The 26,575-nt window shown below is 48.9% G+C and overlaps 1 protein-coding gene across 3 annotated transcripts in view; it reads left to right on the top strand.

Annotated features, from left to right (window-relative positions):
- Positions 1 to 8,203: 8,203 nt before the first annotated feature.
- The window catches only part of ELAVL4 (ELAV like RNA binding protein 4), an 80,639-nt gene continuing 62,267 nt past the window's right edge, over positions 8,204 to 26,575 (top strand). The window contains exon 1 of one of the 3 annotated variants that reach the window (XM_065071415.1): positions 8,204 to 8,236. In XM_065071415.1, coding sequence (XP_064927487.1) covers positions 8,219 to 8,236 — 18 coding nt within the window. In that variant the 5' untranslated portion in view covers positions 8,204 to 8,218. Of the gene's footprint in view, positions 8,237 to 24,847; positions 25,068 to 25,288; positions 25,507 to 26,575 lie in introns of those variants that run through there. The other 2 variants (XM_065071413.1, XM_065071412.1) reach the window with 2 other exon arrangements.

The following is a 26,575-nucleotide window of genomic DNA, read 5'->3' as shown; positions in this document are numbered from 1 at the left end:
AAGGGGTTGCTGCTGTTGCTTTTGCAAGGGTGACGAGATTTTCTCTCTGGTTTTGGGGGGATTGTAGGTAATCTGGGTGTTACTTGAAACTACATTTTTCATATTGATGAGGAGTCTTTAACCTTCCATTCTATAGATTACATTGGTTTCTCAGAGTTAGCAGCCTTCTCTGTTTCTTGTTCTGATTCTGAATGGAGCTCTTTGGAGAGAAGGAGGTTGTTGTAGATCTGTCAGCACGGCTCTGGGAGTAGGAGGATGTTTGGATTTCGGGCATATTGCAGCGCAGTTCTTGGCCACCAGCAGAGCTCTGCGTGTGAATCTCATTTTATGGCCCTTGTTTGCAATACCGCATCTTTTTAGAGGCACTTGAAATAGTCTCTGTACCCCTAATCCTAGACAGGTAATCACAAATCATCCCCCGAGAGGCTGAGGAGGCAGAGCACGCACCTCTGTGTAACTCACGGCATGAGGGGCGGGGGTGAAACAAGGCTGTCATGAAAATAAAATAAAACCTGTTGTATCCTCAACAATTCAAGTGTGTATTCAAAGTTCTTCGTTCAAATCAGTATATTATTTGCTATGTTTTTTCTTTCCCAATTCAGATTTAACATTATTTTCTATGACATACTTTTTGCATTAAAACATTATTAGCCAGCTAATCTCATTAGTCAACTTTAAAATCTTTTTTAAACGCATGTTTTTGCAGTTCAGAAATCTGATACAGTAAATGATGAACTCTGTGCTAATTAGTTTTGCACCTAGGAGCGCATGGAGCTCATCTTCACATCTGCGTTATTTCTTTCTCTAAAATCCCCTGAGTCTCTACTCCCACCGCTTCCCCTTCGTTTCTATCCCTGCCCAGTCCACAGAAAACATCATTCCCCAGCCAAGGCACCTCGACGCCCTCCAGAACGCAGCGCAACAGGCAGTGCCGGAGCTGGAGGAACCACCGTGTTAGTAACGCAATGGGCAGCATAAAACAAGCTCGGGATTTCCAAACACCTTGTCTTCTCCAGCAAAGAGATCATCTGGGGCTGTGTCAACTAACGTTATAACCACACCTTTCCTTTGCGTGCCCGAGCCCTTTTGTAGCAGCCACCCGGCCCCCCACCCATCATCAGAGAAGTTCAGTGGCTGGCCAGGGGCTGCGCCAATCTCTGCACGGCAGTGACTTGAAACCAGTGCTCTCCGTTGCAAATAACGCCAGAATTTAAAATAATAATAATAATAATAATTGTGATGACAATGGCAAAATACTTGTTACTCTTCTAGAACTGCATCCTGCTGTCTTAACAGGAGTTAAACCTTGCTTTAGTCATTAAAGTAATCAGGTATGAATCAAGAAACCTCGGGAGATATTGGTGTTGAGAAAGCAGATATTATTTTCACACAAACAAGCATTTTTCTCATCCTCCCTTCATCTTAATGGGTGTATATCTTTACTAAACAAAACCATCATTTTGAATTGCATCAGGAAATTTCCATCCTTAATATTGTTCAAACAAAAAGATACTAAAGTGCTGAAAGCATTTTGGGTTTTTTTATACACAAATTTAGCATTTTCATTGCCATAACGCAACGCTGTAAATGCCAAAAAAGTGAAGCGGTGATCTATAATTTTGAAATGCCAGTGATTTCCCAGCTGTCACTGATCTTGGAAAATTTCCCCAGTAGCATGTGGAGATCAATAACTGTTTATAGACTATTTAGTCCCAGTTTATAGGGAGCGCATAACCACGGACTATGTCAAATCTCTTAACAGCGAAGCGAAAGACAGATTTCACACTTAAATCCACCCCAAAGCCCATAATGCTAAACAAAGGCAAGGAGGATGATGCAGAGAACTACAGGCCAGTCCGTGTCTGCCTGTTCCCTGGGACAACGATGCCAGCCTGAGGAGCCATTTCTGAGGAAGAAAGAGGGGTGATCGGGAGCAGCAAGCAGCGCGGGTTTACCACGGTTTGCTGTGCTTGACCAAGCCTGGTTACCCCCTGTGAGGAAACGGCAAGGTGCGCAGAGAACGGAGAGCGGGAGATGTTGGCTACCTTGACTCAGCACCCTGGTGCCCACGTTGGAACGTTACAGTGGGGTGGGTAGCCTGCTACCCTGTTTCCCCCAAAATCAGCCCTAGCATGATTTTTCAGGATTTTTGAGGATGCTTGAAATATAAGCTCTACTCCAAAAATAAGCCCTGGTTACAGTTCGTTAAAAAAAAGCCAATTTAAATAGTGTCCAGGCAGCTATACATGTAATAAAGTAAGCATCTTTTGAGGCAAAAATTAATATAAGACCCTGCCTTATTTTCAGGGAAACAGCGTAGATGGGTGAAAATCTACCTTGACAGAGCACAACTTTGTCAGGGTTGCAGAAGCCGTCGAACCAGGGGATGCCGTCAGCACCCTCACGACCAGAACTGCCACTTAGCGGGACATACGCAGGCTGGAGGAGCGGACTGACAGAAACCTCCTGCAAGTCCGGAAGGAGACGTGAAAAGCCTTGCGCCTGGGTCAGGCTCACCCCTGCAACGGTACCGGATCGGACTTGCAGGTTTTCAAGCTTCCTTGCGCCACGTCAGGAGCAAACGGGTGGGATTTCACCCGGAGCTGAGCAGGAGTTTGCACCAGAAAGTCTCCTAAGGTCCCTTCCAACGGAACGACTCTGATTCCGAGTCCAGGGAGGAGTCCTTTGGCAGCCAGACTTTGCCAGCCCTGCTGCCCGTGGGGCTGTCGCTCTACACGTGTAATTCTGGGCTGATGTCAGAGGAAGTACATGAGCATGTCCTCATCCCTCTGCCTCAGAAGCAGGTTTTACACCAATATCCTGTGCAAGATGATCCCGGATTCCACTGCAACATTCACGCATCCATTATCAGAAAATACCTTCTACTCACGCTTTTTCCTTCCTTGCACACGTACCTATGTGAAGGTGGGTAAAGAACTTCACTGTGTGATGGAACCTTTCTCTTCTGGGAACCCAGCTGTTTTTCTATTCTATATTTTACACAACAGGTACTGAAAAATAACTTCGATTATGTCTCTTTACAGCTATTCATCAATGTTCTTAGTTATGCTCAGTCAATTCCATCCCATGCTCATTCATTTCTTCTGTTTTGTTTAATTTTTTCATCAACTGAATCTTTTCCTTGCATAACTGAAACATGAGCTGCAGTTTCACACGCATCGCTGTGTCCGTGAGCCCATGGCTCCTGAACATTAGTTGGATAAGAAACAAAAAACGACTAAGAAACATGCTATATCTCGACACTGTACAGAAATGAGACTTTTGAAATGTTCTCATGAAAACCAAAGTTTAACTACATTTCTCCATGTAGTGAAGGCAGACATACTGGAAGCAGCTCTGATAACCTCGGGTTTATCTCTTTACACTGACATTCATACTGTAAACTCCCTGGTCAGCAAGTAAGACACCGAAGGCAAACCTCAAAAGGAGCAGGAAGACTGCAGTATGGTCATTTGTTACGTGATTGCACACTCTACACGTATTTAGCAAATAACAGAAATGTATACCAGAAATGAACCATATATTTTCTTCCTATTCCTACAGTATGAGTGTGTAAACACATTAAATTGTGCAGTTTCATATCCAAGGTCTTATTTCCCGTATTATGAAAGATTGCCTCCAAGTATCTAAACCTTCTTTGTGTGGAAACATCATGAAGGAAAAACCCAAGTTGTGAAGAAAACTTACAAACCTGCCAACTTCAAGTAGCCAGTGGAATTGTTTATCTTCGGTGCAGTCAAAGTGGCATATCATGCGGTTTCTAATGTATGATAAATATACAAAGTTACTAAGCATGAAAATGACTAGGAGCCTATTTTGGGGCAGTTATAGCATACATGGGTGGCTTTGCCACAAACTAAAGCCAAACACCAACTTCTTTTAATCCCACGAGAAATCCAGTGCTCTTCCTGAGGTGCAGCACCCTGCATATCTATACATATCTATACTCATTCAAATGAGAAAAAATATAACCTTAGAAGTCCAGAAAGGTAACAAACAATGTGTCCTTGTTCTTCATCCTTTTCCCACTACGGGCTGTGCAGATCAGAAAAGGCAGAAAGCTGTGGAGGACTCAGAAAAACACCTTTCGAAAAGAAGGACAGGACAGATATCTAAACGGTGTAAACAGCCCGATGTTATGGTGACTGTTGAAGGCAGAGCGAACGTCATGTGGCTCTGAAGCCTGATCCTTTAAGCTGCTCCTAATTAAATGCAGCTTTGTTCCTACTGGATGCGAAGATCTTTCCAGGTTACTGCCCGCATTACATGAAAATTAGATACTTATCTGTATGAATATTGCAAAGCTGACTGAAAAAAGATAATGTGTGAAGTCTGTGTCACAAACTAATATTGCTGATTCATTCTAATGTGCTTCGACATTCCCGAACGCCGATGGTTCGTCAGCACCTCCTAGTACAGGTCATAAGCCTTAGCAGATAAATGCCTAATCCAAGATAAATCGTAATAAATCCAAATGAGATTAGACCTTTACTGAAACATTTGATGAGTGGTGTGAAAACACGTTTGAATGCCTGTGATAGCTCGGTGGGCGTCACTGACTAAATTACACACAGAACTTCGGAGAAGGTGCAGCAACAGTCAGAAGAAAAGCAGCAGTGCAGCGGTACGTGGCGCTGGGGGCCGGTGCCGAGCGTTCCCGAGCCGCGTTCTGCTCAGCTGCAGGCTGCCCAGCGCTCGTGGCGCAAACCAGCGCCCTGGCAAAGTCACCTCCGTTCTGAAACACGTTTTATTTATCTGCTCCTCCCCACTCCTGCTGCTCCGGATCTGAACAAGACCTGCAGGGGCCTTAAGGCTAAATCATTCAGTGGGATCCGCTGGCGTTCCCATCCCCTCTGTGTCTGGCAGTTTGATATCTGGATGACTTGTTCAGTATTTATAGTAAAGCACATCTTTGCATAGTATTAAAAAAAATCAAAAAGCCGTATTAACTAAAACTAATAGTGTTCCGATTGAGTAAACGCATTATGGCTAGAGCTGAACCAGAAGATAAGAAAAGAACCTGCTGCTACAATCCGAGATTGCTGTGAAAGTCTGGAACGTTCACCTGGCAGACGTTGGCCGCCCTTCCTTGTGACGCCAGTGCAGCCTCTTAACCCGCCACCCGCCCACAAAAAGCTGCTGTCTGGATGCAGAAGGATTTCAGCTACATTTTTTAAAGTTTCTTATTCTGTAATAATACAACCTCCAAGAAATTCCATTCTAAAAAACTGTGGTGCCTCATTCTCAGCAATTTTTTAAAAAACCACTACCAGAAATTACTACTTAATAAATTGCAACATGAATTAAACAGCGATTGTGGAGGAAGCTGCCGATGCAGGGCTGAGCTCCCCCAGCAGCGCGGGGCGTACTCAGAGCTGCGGCCCAGGGCTCCGTGGGAGCGTTGACTGTGAGCAATTCGAGGTTCCCGTGTCATGTCCTCAAAGCCTGGGATGTGTTTACAGCTTTCACAGGTCGGTTGCAAAGATCAGCTTCGTAATGGCTTTCTACACTTACTGTCAAAAAGCACTTAAAAAAGGACTCTCTTTCCATTGCTTAAGATACATAAATATTTACTTCTGGCAACATTTGCTATTTATTTCAAAACCAGTGGTATGCATTAACAACGTATTGATTCAGAACGCTAGACTGAACACACAATTTCATCATTGTGCTCCGAGAGCACAGTGAAGTTACCAGATCTTGTCACCACGACTTTAGCCCGTCCTGCTGTTCATCACCCAGCAACGCGGGCACAGTTCTGCGCCAGGTGTTACAACCCTCCTCACCACAAATCACGCCCCCTCCATCCAGTCCAGGTTTCTCGGCCCCTGTAGATCCCGCTGCTGGCTGCTCGGATCAGACAAAGAAACGCGGCGGATTGTGGGAGGAGCAGCAGGAACTGGATGCTCAGGTGGAGACAGATGCACATAGAGACAAAGCAACCCAGGTGCTTCCCCAGCGCACGTGCAGAACGAGCGCTCGGCCCTGAGGTGACACTGCACACCGCCTGCGCTGCCTACAGCACGCCACTCGCTTTTCTGAAGGAGAAACGTAAGTTCTTGTCTTAGGTGGTGTTCTTGGTGGTGGCTTTGTCATGTAACCGAGATAGGAAGCAGCGAGAAATGAACTAAATATTTTACTCTGCGTGGTGTGTATCTAAATCATGCATTAGCAGGATTCAGTTGTAAGAAACATTCACATTTTATCACATTTGAGCACATCTACCTAGAATTCTCTTTTCAGAATAACAATATCAGGCTTTGCGCTTCTCCAGAGCACAGAAGACTTTCCTAGGAGGATTTGCTGTCATGTTTTTAAACAGGAATAGCATCTGAATCCAAACTTGCATCATCAAGCAAACGCCACATAATGATCATTAGCTGTACAACAACGTACACCTTGTGCTACACTGCTGGAGAAATGTTTGCGCTGCAACCAGATCCAGCAGGAGCTGTAAAATGGCAGATACAAGGTTTTGGAGTATTAAGTAGGTTTTTTTTTCCAGAGAACCTAAAAAGATCAGATAACTGAAGTGCCAAACAATGCAGACTCAGCATACTGGAAAAATGTAAAAAAGCTGTGTAGGAGATGTCATTTTCTTTAGGAATCCAGGGCTTCAAAGTGAACTGCTTTTAGAAAAGCTGTTGTCTAATGGGCTGATACCTTACCATTTAATGCGTTGATGCCCTTTTCTTGACTGTTGTTTGGAGCCGGACTTCTCAATTCTTAAGAAAGAAAGTTGTAGAGGCTGTGAGTCAGGAAAGATTTCCATAATTCTGTCAAAATACACAGAAAGAAAAGCTACAGCGCACCCACAAATACAGCAACGCTGCTCTGGTTCAAGAGAAGCATTTCGGTATCAGTATACCTTTGGGGTAGATGGCTTTTGATGTAAGATAAAGTGCACTGAGAAAATCAAACTTGTTTTCGGAAAAGATCGCATTTCATATTTGCACTCACTCGAATAACTCTGTACTTTAGGGGATGCCTGCAAAAAGATATCCCGGTCCTTCCCGCATGGGATGGTGTCTCTAAACAAGAGAATTTTGACCAAACCAATAGACAGATGAAGCCAAACAAACAAATTGCTGCTCTGCCAATTTCTGAAACAGATGGCTCTGCTCCAGTGTTTGCTAGCAAATGGAATTCATTGTCAATCTCACCCAGAATTGGGTTTATCTTTCTGTATGTATAGCATATAGGGAGAAATCTGGCTCAGGATCCTCCACCCATAGCTAAATTTATACACAAAGAGCTGAGAATCAAAGTGCCTAAACAAGCACAATTCTGCTGTGCGCACTGGCGGTGGAGGTGAGACCACTGTTCCGAAGTCTCAGGTCCAGATCTTCCGAAGGGCGACAGCCCTTCCCCACCGCGGCCACGGCAGCTCGGGCACCAGAGCGCACCACGCAAACCACCCCACAAGCTTTCCATTTTCCAGACGCGTAATCGGCTGAGGTTTTGTTAACTTTAACCAGCCTCCCTGGGAAGAAAAACAAGAAAAAGCTGAATAAAAATGTGGCCGGTTTTGCGTGTGGGCTCCCGAGCAGCCCAGCCTAGGTCTAACCCAGCGTTCTGAGCCCGTCTGCCTCTGCTGGTCCTGCGTCTGCAGCTAAATTTAGCCTAATGTTAAGAATGACCTACACAGCGAGGAAATAAACCGTTTGAAAGAATATAGGACAAAGCTTATGTTTAAGGGAAAGCTTCCCACAATGTTCTATTTGTGGCACACGATCATACATTTGTGTCACATCGTCTTCTCCTTTCCTTGAGCGCCGGTTGAGAAACAGGCTTGTAACCGCTCACAGCTCTCTTCCGCGGATCGTCACCGGCGAGGGTCACGGACCCGCTGGGAACCGGGCCGCGCCGCCGGGGAGATCGGAACGACCCCGTCCCGCGGCTGCGCTTCATCCAGCCGCTTCCCGACCGTGAGGCACCGGGTGCGGAGCAGCTCCCACGCGGGTGCCCCCTGGCCCACCCCGGCCGCCCCAGGAGCTCTCCCAGCTGCCGCCGGCTCCGCACCGCGCCCGCCCGAGACAAAGCCCGGCGTGCCGAGCCCAACATGGCGCCGGCTCCTCCCGCCGCCCCGTAGCGCCGCGCGCTGCCCCCGCCCGCCTCCGCGGGAGACCCCGTAGCCGCCACCGCCACGTGCCGCCGTCGCGCGCTGCCCGGCCCCGCGCGTCCCCCGCGGCGGAAGATGCGCGTGCAAGGCGCGGTGAGGAAGCGGCCCCGCGTGTCCCGAGTGTCGCGCGTGTCCCGCGGAGCGGCCGGGCGGCTCGGGGCAGCGGCGCCGGGCAGCGCGGTCCCCGCTGCGCCAGCGGCCTCGGAAGCGGGGGGGGGGAGCGCGGGTGTCTTTGCCCTTCCCCCGTTCTGTACGTGTTCCCGCTGCGCGGAGGCGCGGGCGGGCGCGGGGACCCCCCCTCCGGGCGTCGAGTGGCGCCGTCCCCGGGGCCGGCGGGTGCTGCGTGCGCCGGGCCGCGGGCGGCGCTGCGGGCCGGCCAGGCTGGGGGCTGGTGGTGCCGCCCGGCCGGGCTCGGTAATTTCGCGTGATGTTTCCTGAACTAGCAGTTTGGGAAGGAAAAGATACTCACGGGACCCTTTTTCTGCTGTGAACTCGGTAGCCTCCCCTGGCTGCTTTGCTCTTGCAGGGGCGGGGTGCGGGCAGGAGCCCCGGGGTGCGGGCAGGAGCCCCGAGGTACAGGGAGGGGGTGCGGGCAGGAGCCCCGGGGGTGCGGGCAGGGGGTGCGGGCCGCATGGTGGGGCGATGCTGCCTTTGCAGCTTAACGACCTTTAATGACTGAGTAGGTTTAGGGGGTTGATTGCATCGAATGTGTAAGAACCAGAAAGAAAAGGTTGAATCCGCCGGTGTAATGACTGCGCGAATGGTTTCTCTCTATTTCAGTGCGTGTATACGCGGTGGCGAGTTTTAAGAGTTTCAGGCTCAATCTAGTTTACTGTGATTAGCACAATTAAGATGGTTTTAATTACAATTTTTACCCATGACAGTATATTTCCGTTTGCCCAACACTTGCGATGGAAGTCAGCGCGGTTTTGTGCCGGTAGCATTTTTCCTGCAGCAGGCTGAGAATATTAAGTATTCCAAGCTATTAAAAGGGTAACTTTGATATATTTGAAACTTTTGTTTGCTTGTTATTCCGCGTAATATAAACATGATGTTGCTTAAGTAAATGTTAGCGACTAACACGTGTTAAAACAACATATTACTCTAAATATTGAGAGCGGGAGGTTTAGGCTGGCGTTGAGCTGGGAGGTGGGGCTGCCCACCGTGAGAAAGCATCTGTTAGATATCACCGGAGCAGGAGTGCGATCATTCACATCACATCACATCACTGTTCGGTTGGTTTGTCGGTTCTTGAGCGGGTCCCACCGCCTTCCTGGGAAGGTCATTGTGCATAATGGCACCTCAGCACCGCTCATCGCTCCCCTTGTCTCTTTGCCCTGCTAGAAGGCCACAGAATGCTGTTTAACAGGTACACCGGAGGGTTAGTTTTGGGCCAACGCTTGGCCTTTTCCTGTAAAAAAGGCCGGGGAGAACAGCTGAGATTTTTTACTTAATAAAATTAAAGCAGTTCCCATTTATTTTTATTTAGAATCTCTGGAACAGTATCGGAAACGTTAAGCAGGAGCCCCGTTCTGGCGGTTGAGAAGCAACATGTTCGAAGTGAAAATGAAATTGATAGTCTAATTTTACTATCCGCACTGAGTGACATACAAAATAGTAAGGAAGCCTAAATGATGAAAAGTAAATTAGATTTTTAAATTAGGTGATGTTTGAAGATGTTAGAGTATTATTACATTTATTTAGTTGTTAATATTCTGAGATGTTTTAGGAAAAAGTAAGGAAGGATAAGTCATGACAAAATAATTTAAGTGACATTTAAAAGGAATCAGTTTCAATGGAAGGCTTATTGCCATGCAGAGAAGCCTTTGCCTCTGCTCCGCCTGTTGAACAGAGACGTGCGGACTGGAGCGGAGGCGCGTTTGGCTTTGGGGTGGAGGGGCCCGGGATGGCTGGGGAAGCGGGGGCGCCGCTCCCATCCTGTGCTGCCGCGGGGTGCGCAGCGCGGCCGGGCCTGGTGCCTCAGCTCTGAAACGCAGCTGGCGTGTTTAGCTGCCTACACAAAGGACTTTTTATCGATTTTTTATCTGTTTTCTAAAATCTATTTTCCTGGAAGTTTAAAATGGCTTTAAGCTGTGTGCTGTGGCTGCTCTGTGGATTGATGATACCCGGACTTGTGGAGGACAGCGGTGACGTCTCCGCGTCCCGGCCTGAAGCTGCGGGCAGGATGACAGTCCAGCGGCGGCCACACGGTCTGCACCTTCAAAAACATCGCTTCTGGGTGGCTGAAGTGTTATGTTGGGTAATATGTGGTGATATACCAGAACAGAGCATCTTTTTAAAGGCCTGTCAGTTTCCATTAGATGGAAGAGCGTGTTTTAAAGTAAGTAGCATTTTCATTCCACATAGTTGGAGTTTATATTAAGTGTAAGAGCTCGATTCTAAAAACTAGAACCGTGGTTGTGTGTACCTGCAGAAGTAACTTTCCAGGAGGCGGTTCTCGATGAGGTTTTGGGGAGGAGCAGCAGTCTGTGTGTGTCAGCAGCGCGTTTGTTTTCCTGCCGGCGCTGTTTGGGGGTGGAAATTGCTAAGGGCAGATCATGCTGGGGTGGCGGTGGCAGCTCATTTCCCGGTCTGATTGGCCCGGGTGTACCTGGGGTTACTGCAGCTGGGCGTCAGCAGCTCTGTAGTCATTCTGGGGAAGGAGACGTGTGGCAAATAAGTTGTGTAATAACTTCAGGTGGTGTCAGCGTTTTTCTTTGCGTGTTTCTATCAGCATTAACTAACTTACTGTTCAAATCAGCCCCGTAATAGTTTTGAAGAATGGCAAAAGTAATGAGAAGGGATGTGTTTTCATGGAAGGGTAGTATATAGGAGGAAAAAAAGTAAAGCCTTAATATTGCCCGTTAGATTCCTATTATCTGTAACTGCTTTTTGGCCTTGGGGGAAGTTCACACCTAACAGAGAAATGGGTGTGAAATAGCAGCATATTTTTCTACTGCTCTAGATGCCTGGATAAAAGAGAAAATGTGGAGTATGGAATTACTGGTGTAGCGGCGTATCGGGGTCGGTTTTACTGACTGGGTTTGTCCAGGATGAGTAGGGGGAGTGCGTAATTATAATTGTGGCCCTGTAGAAATCATACTGTCCTAGGCGGAATAGGGTGTCTCAAAACCAGTGACAGAATGTGCCCGTCACACAGAGTTAAATCTCTGTGGTGTTTTCTTCAGTTTTGGAAGAATTTGGGTGGAAGAATCCTGCATACAGACAAGAAATGAGTCAAGCAACTGTAGGATTAAAGAGCAAGCTGAAAAATCACAACTAAATTGAGTAACAGTGGCAAAATAATTGTGGTCACTTCCTATTAGCCAGTTTACTTCACAGTACCAATTCAGGCTTTTCTAATCAAGCATATAGGCTGATGTTTTTTGTAATTAGCTCTCCTTGACTTTTCTTACATATCTGAATTAAAAGTTTGGTTGCGGTTGTTAGTTCTAATGCACCTGTTTAGCGCGTCATTGGGTCTTTGTTGGCGGGTGAGCGCTGCCCTGGAGCAGCGTTACTCCCGCCCAGCACCCTGCCGGGGTTTTCCTGGGGGGCTGGGGCTGGATTAGCCCGTGCCTGCGGTGCCCCGGGTGCCGGCAGCGGCGCTGGAGTCGGGCGCTTCGTGCCGCCCTCCCCGGGCCGCTCTGCCGGAGGTCGAGTTCTAGAGCGCTAAGGTGCTGATACCGGCCTGAACCGCTGGTGAGGTTTTCGTGTTTCCCTTCGCTTGAGCTTCGGAGTTCTGGTTTCAGTGGGTTTTGGTGTGGAAAGAGGGTTATAGTGGGGAATCCGAACGTGTGTTTTGCTTCTTTCAGCCTCGGTTTGTTTTTTCTCCCCACTATGAGGCACGGAATGACCTTACAACCCTTGAAGTTATAAGGAAGGTATGCGTTTATTTACGACGGCGGACACACGGGGAATCATTTAACCCAATGCGTGTGTAAAATTGCAGTAGCTGTGAGTTTGGTTAAATGCAGTAAAGTGTTACATATTCATGACAGTTTTAGGAACGCCTGTACACATTCATAACCTGTCCTGAGAAGGCGGTTCATATTACAATGAGTTCAGGAGACCATTTCCATGGTCTCCAGCTCTGGCTCCTCCTGGTTGCAGCTGCGCAGTGATCGTGACCCCGGGTCTTCTTCTCTGTACACAGTCACCTTTGGTCAGTGTGATGAGTTGGTGAGGTCTCAGACTGCCGAGTTGGTTAGAACTGGCCTATCTCCTGTCCTGTGCCCAGGTTTCTGTTCTCTAGTTCACCCAAGGATGCACCAAGGATTATTGTCCTTGCAGGGCGGCAGTGAACTCCTGTTTCTTGTACAATAAGTTCCACAGAGCTAAGCAAGGCTCGGCAATAGTGATGTGGGTTAAAGGGTTGGCTCTCTAAGTGTCTTTAGTGATGTGGGTAGGGTTAGTTCCTTAAGTGCCAAGTGTTAGTTTTTAAGTGTTAATTAGTTAATTGTCAGTTCCCTGTATCAGCTGTTTGCAGCCAAGTACAGCGCAGCAGCACAGGAAGCTCTTCACCTCTCACAGAAAGAAATAACATGTCAAATATTACAGTGTGTTACTGGATTCAAAAAGCAATTGACTTGTGAACCATTTTATTCACAATGTCTTTTCATTACTTTTTCAGATAATTGATGTTTGAAGTCCTGAGGTGCACAGAAGCATCTGCAATTTCATTGACACAGTAAACTGTTTTTTTAAAAGTAATGTACTTCTCCGTCTTCACAACAGAGGAGAAATGCAGCCTTTGTTTCCAAAATGATTTGAAGTTAATGCGTGCGGGACTGGCTTTGGGATTTCCATAAACGAAGGGTTTTTCCCACCTTTCAACAGTTGGGGTTTAGTACTGAAAAACAAATGCAGTTTATATGTGGGTTTTGTACAACTCCAGTAGAAGAGTTCTGGTGCTTCCCCCGAACTACAGAAGTAGTAATGAGTGGTGGTGTTTGTGGAAGTGCAGGTGTTTCTGCAGGAACACGCTGGGCAGGTGCGCGCGGCGGTTCCCGCGGCCGGGCGGCGCTGGGCTGGTGTTGTGAGGCTCCTGCAGGCTCCTCCCAGCGCCGTCGCTGCTCCCCGCTCTGCCCGGCCTGCTCTCAGCTGTCCCTGGGCCTCCCCCTCGCCCGTCTCCAGGGCAGCCCCTGCAAGCTTTGTTAGTCAGCTCATCCATTCACATTGGGAGGCTTTTTCCAGTGCGAGAGAGATGCTTTGCACCCCTCGCTGCCGGCCCTTAGTCCGGAGCAAACCTGGCCCAGCTTCCTGGTTTATTATCAGATTTATCACTCGCTGTACTTCCTAGATAAAGCTGCACTTTTCCGTGGGGTTTTTTGCATGTGTGTCCATCTATGTTATCTGGCCTCTTGCCTGCTTTTATATATTAAAAAAAGCTTACTTTTTCTTCTTGATTGATTTCTTCCACTTGGCTCCTTTCATTTTCTTCACCGACTCGTAGTTTCGTCACTTCTGGGATTTCATGCACTATTTCCAACACAGTTGACTTTGTTTGAACCAGCCCTCCATGCTTCCACGCAACCTATAGCTGAAGAGCCTTTGCATCCTGTGCTTTGAGTTCGCCTGCTCTTGTTCTTTTCCGGTCAGGCACACTGGCTTGCTATAGGATAAATATCTGTGTGGTGGTGCTTATGGGTAGTACACAAACAGTGCATTTCCTACCCTTCCCAACAAGCACGTGTGCTGTATGTCCTTTTGTTTGCTTTTTCTTACAAATGCATGGTTCCAGATTTCTTTCAGTTCAGTGGTTTTACACCCCAGTTCGTGCATTTTGGCACCGGTGTCGGTAGCTGCGGTGACCTGTGCAGTTACCTCTGGCTGCGCTGTTGCTTGCGCAGAACCCCGGGCTCTGGGGTACATCAACATGGTGATTGTTGAGCAGAGCTCCTCTCCTGCTGGGCTGCTGGTCACGCGTTCCTGTTTAATAGCTTTCTAACCCACCGGCAGCTCTTGAACGGGTGGCAGAGGGTGGGAATTTCAAAGATGCTCAACTACTACAAGCTTTGAAAATCAAACCTCCAAGAAAAGCCTTAATTTGAGCTCATCTCTTTGGGTAGGAGATTGCACAGCAGCAAAGCTGAGTGCTGGAACCTTAGAGACGTGTCGTTTCCGTGGGACGAGGTTCCCGCTAGCAGCCCTGCTATGTGGGAGATTATTTCTCTCATACTCTGATGAGAAGAGATAAAGCGCTTTGTATATGCTTATTGACATCCTAGGTAGAATCTCGTGATCCAGGTAATTTACTTTTTGGGTTGAGTCGAGATGCCTGTTGTCTGTTGGTGTTTGCAGTACTAGCCTTCCTGGTAACGTACTCATCGCTGAATTTAAATGCTTTAGGGAAAGCATCAGCTTCAGTTATGTCTCAGAGAGCCATTTGGATCCCCTGGTGCGTTCCCCGTCGCTCGGTGCCCCGGCTGTGGTTTGTACCCGGCTCGCTGGAGCTCTTTTCGGGCTCTGACCTGCACCGGGGGCTCGGGGCAGCACCAGGACCGCTCTGTGTCCGCACGGCCCTGTGGCAGCACCCAGGTGCGCTTGGTAAATACAAGAGGTGGAAGCGGTCGAGGTGTCAAAGGTGGAAAGAGGTGGGTAGAGAAAGAAAAGCAAAATGGCGTTCCCTGGAGCTGGGACATCAAGCAGATTGCTTCGGATGGTGGGTTTTGCTCTTTGTCATTCTTGGGAGTGAGCATGGTATTTGTTGACCAGAAAAGCGGATTCTGGTGCCTCGAAAAAGAGGAATAAACCCGAACTTGCAGAAAGGTGTCTTGGCCGTGCCCGCGTGTTTCACTCGGTGCTGGGATGTGTCCTTGCTGTCTTGCAGTCCTCCTGACCTCCTGGATCTGCTCCGTGGGCTGTTCTGCCGGAGCTGCGGGATGTCCTGAGCGGGACGGCTGTCCAGGCAGGAGGAGCCTGCGGGAGCGCTCACCGGGCAGCGTGCGGTCTTGTCTTAGCACAGGCGTGACACGGGACGGAGCAAGAAGATCAAAAGCAACAAACACTGTGTATTTGCAGTTCCGTGTCATGCTGGGCATTTTCCAGTCCATCAAATTACGCTGGCTGGGAATGATGTCAGGAGGTTTTATTCTTTCACGTGATTTGTGAAGCTTCTCTTCTCCTTCGCAGTCACAGTCCTCTGACATCTTAATGCTAACAGGGCAGCCCGATCTCCCACTTCACCCGCGGGACCTCCGGAGGAAAAGCTGCCATTGCACGTTTTCCGACGCCCGCGTTGTGACTGGAGGGGCGAGGAACCGGCTTTGCAGCCCAGATATCTTCCTCTGGCAGCAGAAAGGAAGGAAACCGGTGCCAGACCTGCCTTGTCCTCGGCTGGTGTGTGGAGGAGGATGTTACGGTCAGCCCGGGCTGCGTGTGCTGTGCCAGCGGAGGTTGTTCCCTCCGCACAGATGGTGTAGTTAATGAGAGTACACTGCTGAACGGAGTTCTGAGTCAGGGTTATTAACACCCAGAACTCACTACCCTTTATGGAGCCACACGGTTAAAAGAAATCCTCTGTCACAGTAGGATGCTGCGTGTCGTACAGACGTTTTTTGGATCTGTGTGCCTGTCAGTGCCTCTAACCAGTGTTAGGATCATAGATTGTCCTGAGTTGGGGGGGACCCACAAGGACGGACCATCCAGTCAGACTCCTGCATTATCCTACAGAAGTTCATGGAGATGTCAGAAATCAAGGCCGTGCTCAAGAGGTGCGTTCTGGGACCCGCTGGAGGGTGCCGCTGCCGTCCTCGCGCAGTGCGCGCTCTCGGGATGGAGCGGTCTCCTTGCGCAGGGACGGGCTGGCCGGTTTCCCCGGTGCGCCCCGGCCGGGTGGGGGAGGCGGCGGGTGGGGCAGCGTTGAACAGCGCATTTGGGATCCTTGTGCGGTGTGGGGCCGTCGTCGGCCGACGTGCTGCTCTTCCTCCCTCCTGCTAACCCGTCAGCTCTGACGTGCAGCGGTCAGGCTTTAACAGAACGGTTAGGCTGAGCTTGCAGACAGGACCGGGTGTGCTGATGGGCACATTGGGTACACCGGAGCATCTGGCCTGTCTGTTTTAATCTGAACTCTACACGTAGTCTCTTGTGTGGAAATGGTGAAGCTGCTTCTGCTTTCTTAAAGAGCCGGATAACGTAAAGCCTTCTTTAAGCCTGACTGCAGTGGTTTTAACGTGATTTCTCTCAGGGTCTTGTGGAAGCATTTGGAGCAAGGTATTGCTGTGTACATTAAACGCTTTTTCCCAACGTTCATTTTAGGATCTGGTCTTATTTTGGTTTGTGTAGATGACGTGACTGTCTGAGAGATGTGGGTTTTTTTCCTTCATTCATTACTTAAAAGCTTATGAAATATGCAATATGTCTAGTTTTGACAGATTTTTATTTTAATAAATTGCTGTTATGATCTTATGATTCAGAAGGGGAGGTTGTCCCTGCTTTGCAGCAAGTGATGAGGTTCGGGGGTCCGTTACCTGAGGAGGTTTTGTCTGCCGGCCGCGCGTGCGGAGCCGCGCTCCCCGGCACCGCGTGTTCGGTCGCGGTGTCCGTGGCACAGGCCGTGCAGGTCCGGGCTCCCCGTGGTGCAGCCTGGGCTCTCGAACTTCTGAAGGCCTGGCTGGTGCCGACGGGAAGAGCAGGAGAAAGGGTTTGGTGTGCGCGGTGTGATCTGGATTGATGAGGAGCGTTCTGTGCCAGTCTGAGCATCAGAGTCTTGGTGTCCTGGCGTGTGCAGCTGAGCGGGGACGGAGGCACAACAGGTAACCGTGCCATCGTCCACCAGCCTGCGCTGGTCTCAGCCAGCTGAACAGGGTGGCTTCCCAAACACACAGTGGCTCCTGAATAATTGGCCTAATTGTCAGTGTTGGCCATCTTCCAGTTACCAGCGAGCTTAGTGGGAGTAATTGGTTAGTAGTTTTGTTGTGTCTTAAATCTGAATGGTGCGTTGACCTAAAAGGTTGTGAGCTGAATTTCTACCACAAAGCCGCGTCATTGTGTGATGTGCCCCTGTGCTAGCTGGTGTTTTGACAGAGAGCACAAGATGGTCCAGACAGTAAAACTGAAGGAGATGATCTGGGCGAAGAGGCACTGCAGACATGCCGTAGGGATCTTGCCAGGTGTTGCCAGCTGTTGACATATTCTTTGTGTTCCCCAGCGTCACTGGTTTTCCTTTACCCACAGAAGCAGGACCTGTGCCACAGCAGAATACAGTCGAATCTCGGCTTTGGCGTGGTTTTCAAGAGTAAATGTGTTCTTGGCTCAGTAGGTGTATGTTGGTCATCTACGCCCTCTGGAAACATTTTCTTTTTGCTTTATACATGTTTGTGTAGGCGTTGGGGCTATGGAAAAATGTGAAAAATAGAGGCCCATTTTGTTTATTAGGTGAGTTTAAAGTTCCTTCATTGTTCAGTTTGAGAAGAACAATTAAGTTTTATCTGAGCAGAGCAGGGTGTCCCTAGATGCAGGTTACAGTGCATCCGGTGATACTATTAAAATAAAGATTGTTTGTTGTTGCATTGGGGAATCCGTACAAAACATTAGGAAAACTGCCTGGAAGAATCTAAACGTGTTCAAGCGATGGAGTGCGGTGCTGTTGAACTGCGGGGTGGTGGCCTGTGGCAGGAGGGGTTTTCAGAGCAGCTGTTTTCATGTGATTGTTGCTTTTCTCAACAGTCATAAATTGTATGTACTGGAACACTTTTTTTTCTTGGGGCTTCTGCTGATTGGAGTTATGGTTCAGATCAGATAATAATGAGCAGTGCTTTGTGTAGGTCCCTCTGCAGGGCCCCCTGCCCTCCTGAGTGCCACCAGCACCTCCGCGTTCTGCGCCATGGCTGAACTTGCCTTGTATTCCCTGCAGCCCTGTGCCTGAGTCGCATATGAAGCCATTGCAGAGCTGGTCAGTGATGGATCCCTGTGGAACCCACTGGTGACTGGTCACCAGCACAACACAACCCCATTTACTATTATTAATTATACTACTATTATCAATATGACCGTTTGAGCCTGACCCGTCAGCCGGTTGCTCGCGGTTGCACTGTGTGTTCACCCGGCTGCGTGCCGGACGTTTCGGTCGGGAGGAAGCTGTGCTGAGATCCAAACGTACCGCATCGACCGTCTGAGCGACCGTGTCATGTAAAGACATGAAGTTTGCTAAGCAGGACTTTGCCCTCGCGAACCCGCGCTGGCGGGGACCAGCGGCTGCGTTGTCACTCGGGTGTCGTTCGGTGACTCCCGGAACGGAGTGCGGCCTGTGGGGGGAGCGGGAGTGAGCTCACCCGGGGTGACACCCCGCCCAGCCCCAGCCTGGCTGCACAGACCCCCGGAACCCAGCTGCCAAATACGTATTGCTCGCTAATTGCAGCCAAGCTTATTTATTGGCAAGTTTAGCCTTCAAACAATTTTTATAGCTACTAACATATTTTGAATGGGTTTCTGTTTAAGAAAAGTGCTAAAAATACCCATTGTTCTTCATCTGCCTTAGTTTGTAGGGAGCTAAAAATCATCTGTTCAGAGATGTGTGATGTTTTGCAAAGAGGAGTTTAAAGAAAACCATAAATGCACATGGAAATGTGTGAAATTGGGTAGGAAAACTTGAGGGCTTTCTGACCGGAGTTGTCCCATCCCAGGACGCGAGTTGGTGAACCACCGAGAGCAAGAGGAGGAGCCGCAGGTGGCGCGGAGTCGCCTTTCCGTGGCTCCTTCCTGCGCGTGCCGGCCCGGAGCGGTCACACTTAGCGTGAGTCCTTCCTCAGGTGGCGTCTGCTCTGGTTTTCCTGCCTCTCACCCTTTCTGTATTTCATCTTCTTTGTTCTCCTTCTCGTTAGGAAAGTGCCATTTCTGTAGCTGAAATTCGGCACTGAAGAGCTGTATGGGCTGTGCTCATGAGGCAGCTCTTGATCTGGGAGTTTTGGGGTCCCCTTCAGCAGGAGCAGAACAAACGATGAATGCAGGAAGCACCTCACAAGCCTTGGGACTCGCAAATGTGAGCGTAAGCTTCGGAACGTGAGGCAAATGGGATTGATTTATTTAATTAAGCTATTGTAAACTTTCTCTTGTCCTTTTAAGGACCCTGGGTTTTGGGTTAGGTTGCATGATAAGGTTGATGCAGATGGGATTGTGAGTTTTTTTTCTATATGAAATTGTAGTACTTATTTACGTTCCGCCTGCTGTTATTAAAATACTCTCTAAGAGCCAGCTGTTCTAACAAGAAGTAATTGGGACAATTAATAGCTCTTGACCCTTTTTATTGTCTTTATTCTCTTCTGTATCTTCCCTGGTTGTGCATCCTTTCCCGTGGTTGCGCGTTGCAGGAGCCGTGCCCCGATGCTGCTCGTTGGTCCGTTTGGTTGCGGCTGTGCCTTTCCTGACGCAGCCGCTTCGCCTTCTTCCCCAGACCTTGTTCTGATTGCTGTCTCAAAACCTGGAAACATCAGCACATTAATCCCCCTTTCAGGCTTTTATCCTTATTCTCGTTATTGACATTATTTGGCCTAAGTGCACAGAGTATAACATGCTGTATTGCAGGTCGGTTTAAACTCAATCCACCGGCTTCTCTAAAATTAGGCAGTGCTGGTTGAAAGAGCTTGTTCAAGTTCTTTATGAGGGTTTTTGTGCTCATACACAGGCGCATTAAAAATGGCTGAACTCATGTAAATCTCCCTGGTAAGTCTAGACTTCCTCAGTGTCTGGGCCCTTTCATTGTTTACAAGTAAATACATTTTAAAAATGCAGTCATAAATCTTTGAAAACTTCTTCATTTGTGCTCAGCTGAAACTTTGCTAACTGTGTTATACAAACTCGACAGCGGTGTGGAAATGTGTTCACTCAGTAGGCTGGGTTGGATCCTGCTGGCAGCGGTTAGGGGAGCAGGCTGCACAATGCAGGGTGTCTGGTCTTGAATGCGAGTGTTAGTACCTGTACATTTAAAAGCAAACAAAACCAGGGGGCTGAAGGCATTGAGATGTATGTTCCTGAGCCAAAATTTAAATAACTGGGGAAGGGGAGAAGAATTGCTGTATTAACACATTCACCTAGTGTGTGTGCTGCCTTTCGCTTTCAGTCTGGCAGCCTGGCTGTGGGTTCTTTAAAATGCATTGAGATCCAGCCAGGCGGGACACGGTGTGAGCGGGTGGGCGCTGCTGTGCATGGCGCTGGTGAGGGGCCGGGGGACAGGGACACCGCTGCTGGTGAGGGGCCGGGGGACAGGGACACCGCTGCTGGTGAGGGGCTGGGGGACAGGGACGCCGCTGCTGGTGAGGGGCCGGGGGACAGGGACGCCGCTGCTGGTGAGGGGCCGGGGGACAGGGACACCGCTGCTGGTGAGGGGCCGGGGGACAGGGACACCGCTGCTGGTGAGGGGCTGGGGGACAGGGACACCGCTGCTGGTGAGGGGCCGGGGGACAGGGACACCGCTGCTGGTGAGGGGCTGGGGGACAGGGACACCGCTGCTGGTGAGGGGCCGGGGGACAGGGACACCGCTGCTGGTGAGGGGCTGGGGGACAGGGACGCCGCTGCTGGTGAGGGGCCGGGGGACAGGGACACCGCTGCTGGTGAGGGGCTGGGGGACAGGGACACCGCTGCTGGTGAGGGGCTGGGGGACAGGGACGCCGCTGCTGGTGAGGGGCTGGGGGACAGGGACACCGCTGCTGGTGAGGGGCCGAGGGCACCACTGCTGGTGAGGGGCTGGGGGACAGGGACACCGCTGCTGGTGAGGGGCTGGGGGACAGGGACACCGCTGCTGGTGAGGGGCTGGGGGACAGGGACACCGCTGCTGGTGAGGGGCCGGGGGACAGGGACACAGCTGCTGGTGATGGGCCAGGGGACAGGGACACCGCTGCTGGTGAGGGGCTGGGGGACAGGGACACCGCTGCTGGTGAGGGGCTGGGGGACAGGGACACCACTGCTGGTGAGGGGCTGGGGCCAGGGCCACCGCTGCCCTTGGGACGTGCTGGGAAGAGGCTGAGTCATCCTCTCCAAGCCCTTGGAGCACCGGGGCAGCGCTGCTGGCCCACCTGCCCGCCGCCTGGGAGCCTCTGGGGCGGCTCACCCGCGTACCTGAACACCTCTGTCCGTGCGGATGCCCAGCTTTCGGCTTTCACAGTGAGGACGTCGTTCCTATCATGAAGACTTCATCAGAGCTATTTACATCTCTGTGTTTTGTTACCTCTGTGCTCTGCTGTGCCCCAGAGAGTTTTGTTCCAGTCTCCCAGCGTTCAGACATAAGTGTCCACAGTGGGATTTGCAAATACACAGGTCTTTGGAAAATTGGGGTGTGATACTTAGAGCAGCTCTGCAGCATCCAAATTACACATCTCGTAAGGCATGAAAAAGAAAGTGGGCAAGACACATTAAATAGCATATTTGTGCAAAAGCAGCTGAAGTGTGATTTCTGTGGGAACTGTGACTACTTGCCTAAACTTAATATATCTAAATTCCTCGTTTAGGGTTGTAAGTATGTAGGAGGGCTTTTGTCTAGGTTTGCCTCTAGTGTCTTTTCATTCCAGGCCTCTTCAAGGAGCTACATCTCTGACTTGTCTTTGATTTATCTTTTCTTTCAGGGCACGGATCAAAAAGGTGATAATTTTTTCAGGTAGAGCCGTGGCGTATTTAATCTCCCAGCATCGGGAGGGAGCTCAGTCCACCAGATAGCACATTGCATCAGAACTCGTGGGGCTTGGTGGTGGAGTCCGGAGCGGAGCTGGGGACGGTTCCAGTGATCCCAAGGGGGTCATCAGCTAGAATAAAGCAATAAAAGCTCCAGACCATGTCAGTTGTCTTTTTCACCTATGATTTCCTCAACAATTGTGTGGCGTTTCAGCCTCTTCTCTGGGTAGCATTTGAGTATCATGACTGGTATGTATTTTGTAGTGAAACCTTAAAAATTTGCGTCTTCCTCGAATAGACGAGTTCAAGAACCTTAAAGAGCAGTTGCCTGAAGAGTGTTTTCAGTGTCCTGCAGCGTCACATCTCGATCACCCGCTCCTGCAGGATTTCCACAGGGCAGTTGGTAGGCTGTTTTATTTTGCTGGTTGTTTTCTAAACTATTCAGTAGCTAAACAAAGGGTGGTGGTGTTTATGTGTACACTTGCCTGTAAGCCGTTTACATAACAGTGGAAAAATCCTTACCGTGTAGGTAAATAAGGTGTTGAGCCGTCCTGTCCCCTCTGTCCCCGGTCCCTCCCGTGTCGTGCACACAGGGTGGAGAAGGGCCGTCTGTTCGCTGGCTGCTCTGCTCCTTGGTTTGTCTGCTCTGATTGCTGCTCTGACTTTGGGTTGGGTCTCTGAGCGGTTTGGCCTGAGGTGACTTTCAGCATCACTGAACTGCATGTCTGGCTTTTCACATTTTCTTGTTGTTTCGTGGATGGTTTTAAACCAGTTCATTTTTGTGCTCTGTGTGCATTTGTGAGGGGTTTGTACCCCTTTGTGTTCCCTTTTTCTTCTATTGCCCTTTTTTTAGTCAGTCATGCAGTAAATTTGCCGGTGGTTTAAGTGGTGCAGGGTATCTTCAGTTCCTGTGGGATTTGCTGCTGGAAAGGCCGTGTGCGCTCGGTGTTGCTGAAGATAGCGCTGATGCGTCTGTTGGGCTGGAGATGGGCTCTGCGCGGGTTCCTCCTTTCCTGTGCGGGGCGAGCCCCAGTGCCGGTGTGTTGTAATGTCCTTTCCCAGCCCCTCGTCTTCTGTTACACCCTTCTGTAGTTCAAACCCATCGCTTAACTATGGCGTGCATCTCCTTTGGTCCTTATGCACCCGCACCCTCCCGTCTGTCAAACAACAGAATGCTCTTTGATCAGAATTCAATATTAACTTTATGATAGGAATGTCTTGGAAAAGAATAACGTAGTTCCAGGTGTAGATGTTTGGCCTTCTGGAAGGCTGGAAAAGGCCAGGTGGTGGTTTGCAGGCAGCAGCATTTAAATGGCTTGCTCTAATCGTATTAGGGCGGAGTTAAACGGAATTCTCGAGGTGGTGCTGCCGCCAGACGGGGCCGTTGCGGCCGCTCTCCTCGCCGCGGTGGTGGCACGTGGGTGGTGTGCTGTTGATCGGGGGGTTTGCCTGGGGGTACGAGCACTGTGGGTCCCTCAGGATGCTCTACTAGATTATTTTTTCCCCTTTTCGTTTGGGGAAAAAAAAAAGTACATTTATAAAACACGTGTTTTTAAATCAGAGGAGTGTGTGGTCATCACAGCACTGAAGTTACCTGGAAATAAAAAGTCCTTAAATAGATTATCACAAAGACCAAAAAGCCAAGAATACTTATTTACTGATGATTACTTTTTTTACATTAGAGGAAAGTGACACTTTTAATTAGTGTTCAAGGCATATGGTGAATGAGAAAATAAGCTTATTTCATGCAAACAGAAATCAATGCAAATAACCTTTCTCCTCATATAAAAAGGGATGACTTGAAACTCAATACATATTCAAGAAGGTTAGGTCATTACTGCATCACTTTAATATTAGTTAAAGGCCGACAAAGACAGTCACTGTTCCACGTGTACTTAGTCAGCAAGGGTTGCTCTAAATGAAAGGATTGGGTGCCGGTGCTTTGTAGGTGACGAATCTGCAGAAGCCCTTGTCCATGTAATGCGTTTATTCTTTACCCTCAGTAAATAACCTTTTGGGTTCTGCCTCGGCACAGGTAGTTGCCAGAGGTGCCTTAATTCTGCAGTGATGGTCGTCCCAGCTGCTGCAGGCTTGTGGTGCTCTTTGTTCTTGTTCATCTGTGTGCTCCGTGTTTATTGTTCCTTCTCACACCTGTCTTGGTTGCCTCGGTCTTCTAAGCGGTGTTTCTCAGTCCTTTGGCATGAAATGACTTCTCAAATGTTTGTACAGCACCTAACACACAGATCCCGATCTCGCTCAAGCCTCTGGGTGTTGCTGTGGAGCATTGAGCGAATTAATGTACTTTTTTTAATGGTGATGGAAGTATTCCTTGAGGTTTTTGACCTTAAAGCAGAAAAAAGCCCCGAACTTGCAGACACACATGGATGGGGACACTCTGTCAACCTGGGAGACTTGGGTGCTGTCAGACTGGATCTTTCCATGTAGTTCAGTCTTGTGCTCTGATGCGTGCAACAGTGATTTTGCAAATGAATTTATGCCAAAATACGTCACAGCAGTATCTTACCCAGTTGTCTTCAAATTTGCTGGGAGGTATAACGTGTGTTTTCCAGCAGACCCTACCCACATGTGAATTATTTACACGCTGGATTTTGCGTTCCCGTGGGAGAGCTGCTGTGCGGAACTTTGGGCTGATGCGGTTTCTCCTGCAGTGCCGCCCGTTCCTATGGGCGTGCTGCTCCTTTTAATGGCACTTTGTTCTCAGACCTGCTTGGATTTTATCATTTAGTCCGTTTTTGCCGAGTGAAGCGCTCCTGTGTGAATTTCAGGGTCCCTTTAACCATCAACAGTAGAAGTCAGTGGTTTTAGGGGGGTTGCGTGTGGGCTTCTGCGGAGGAAAGGGCATCAAACACTGCACGTTCTCTTTCTTTTGGCTGGTCTGGCTCGCTGAGCGTAGGGGATTCGTGCCGTATATCACAACCAGCAGCTATTCCAAGAAAAATCTTTAAGATGGTTACTTGGATTTGTGTACACTGCCCACCTGGTGGTTATGGAGTGAACTGTTACTTTAAAGAATAGTTTAAACAACAGCCATGTTTGGGGCAGGCTAATCTTGCAAAGAGAGCAGTGCATATAACAGGAGTCTACAGTGTGATAAGGGGAAATTCAGCTCACTGACTAGATGTTTTAATGTGCGAACTCTAGGGAAATAACATATTGACTATTCTGTTGTGCGCAAGAAAATTGAAGAACCCTTTGCAGACAGAGGGCTTGCAAAGGATTCTTTCTGTTTCTCTTAACCAAAACCTGTGGCAAGATGTTTGAAATCAGCAGGACGCTTAATGCTGCTTTGTTAAATAATGAGGTAATATTTTGTCACTTTTTCTGGGCAGCATCTGTTTTTTCTCCTTTTTCATCCGTCTGTGAAGGATTCAGTTTAATCTGATGAAGTAGGAGATCTGGGGGGAAAAAAAAATCATTCTTCAGTTTTGTGTTTTTTATTTCCTTTTGATGCTTTTGGAGAATTGGGTTGGCTTTTATTTGCGGTTTCCATCGGCTGCTGTTGCCTAGGACATTATGCCACGTAAGGCTTCTAAACTGCACAGAGTAGGTAGTTATTAACGCTGAATTGGCTTCTGGTATAGTCCATCTGGGCTCTGTATGAGAGAGCTTGCTAGCGGCTACTGATGCTAAGATACCCGCAACCTTTGGGATGTATGCGTGGTGGAGAGGGGCTCAGTGATATGAGATCACTTCTTTTAAGGGAAACTGTCATTAATGAGTCAAGAAACTGCTCATTTATGGTAAGGAGAGGGGAGGGGGGGGGAGCTGGGGAACAACCCTGTGATTTCATTTTGATATTGGATTAGCTGTTTAAGACAAGTTTCTTTTTGTGAGGATGGAAGATTGCATTAAAAAATGTGCTTTGCTCAGGGGCTTGCTGGCTGCTGCTGGAGAGACTGTGTTGGGAATCTGGTGCTTTGCTAACGTGTCAGAACGTGGCGGGGTGGTCAGTCCTTACCCCGAAAGATAAATGGGTGCTGCTGGAAACACGGGAATAAGGTTGACTTGTTCAACAATAGGATTGTGCCTTTGTGTTTGCGGAGAGGCCTCCGAGGACGCGGAGCGGAGGCTGGTGTCCCCGGGAAGGGCTGCGTGTGCGGGCGCGGCTGGGGAGAGCGCTGGGGTGCCGGGCACCTGGTCCCGACGTGGAGAAAACAGCCCCTTTTGCAGAGCAGCCCTGGGCAATCATTGTCTGGGAAAAATGGCTGAAGCTTTTCATATGCGTAACGAATTTCTAGTGACAAAGTAGGCTGAAGTTGAAAAGACTTACAAATAATTTCTAGATGCCTTTTTCGGTGTTATTTAACCCCTAAAGAGACCTGAAGCAAAAATTTGCATTACAAATTTAACTTTAATATTTGATGTCTATTTGCACGAGAATGCATGGTAATGTACAAGCTCTGTAGCGTTTCGATGCCCGTGTGTTCGGTCTAAGAGGTCACTTTAATATTAGAGTTAGGGTGGCTTGTCTTAGGAGCCAGTTTAATCTTTACTAGTTTCTACCAAGCTACAAATGTGCTCAAAAAGATGCAGGGTGAGAGAAATCCTCTGCAGCCTTTCACATTGTTCCTGTTGTAATTGAATTCAGTGCTCATTCCCCAAGTAGATTGTATGATGTCTTTTCAGTGGGATTTTTCTCCTTGCTCGGTCTGTTTGTAGCTGGATTTTCATAAGCTTACTACATTTCCAATGTTTTATTGGTGTGTTTGTGTGTGTGAGTGTCTGTGGTTTAAGGAAATTCAGAATGTGCAGAATGTCAGCTCAGTGCTTCCCAGTTCGGAGGGCATGTTTGTGCTTTAAAGAAAATAA

This window comes from Columba livia, chromosome 8, assembly GCF_036013475.1.
Source record: "Columba livia isolate bColLiv1 breed racing homer chromosome 8, bColLiv1.pat.W.v2, whole genome shotgun sequence".
NCBI classification, from domain to species: domain Eukaryota; kingdom Metazoa; phylum Chordata; class Aves; order Columbiformes; family Columbidae; genus Columba; species Columba livia.
The sequence above is the reverse complement of the archived record's forward strand: the minus strand, read 5'-3'. Positions and strand labels throughout refer to the sequence as shown.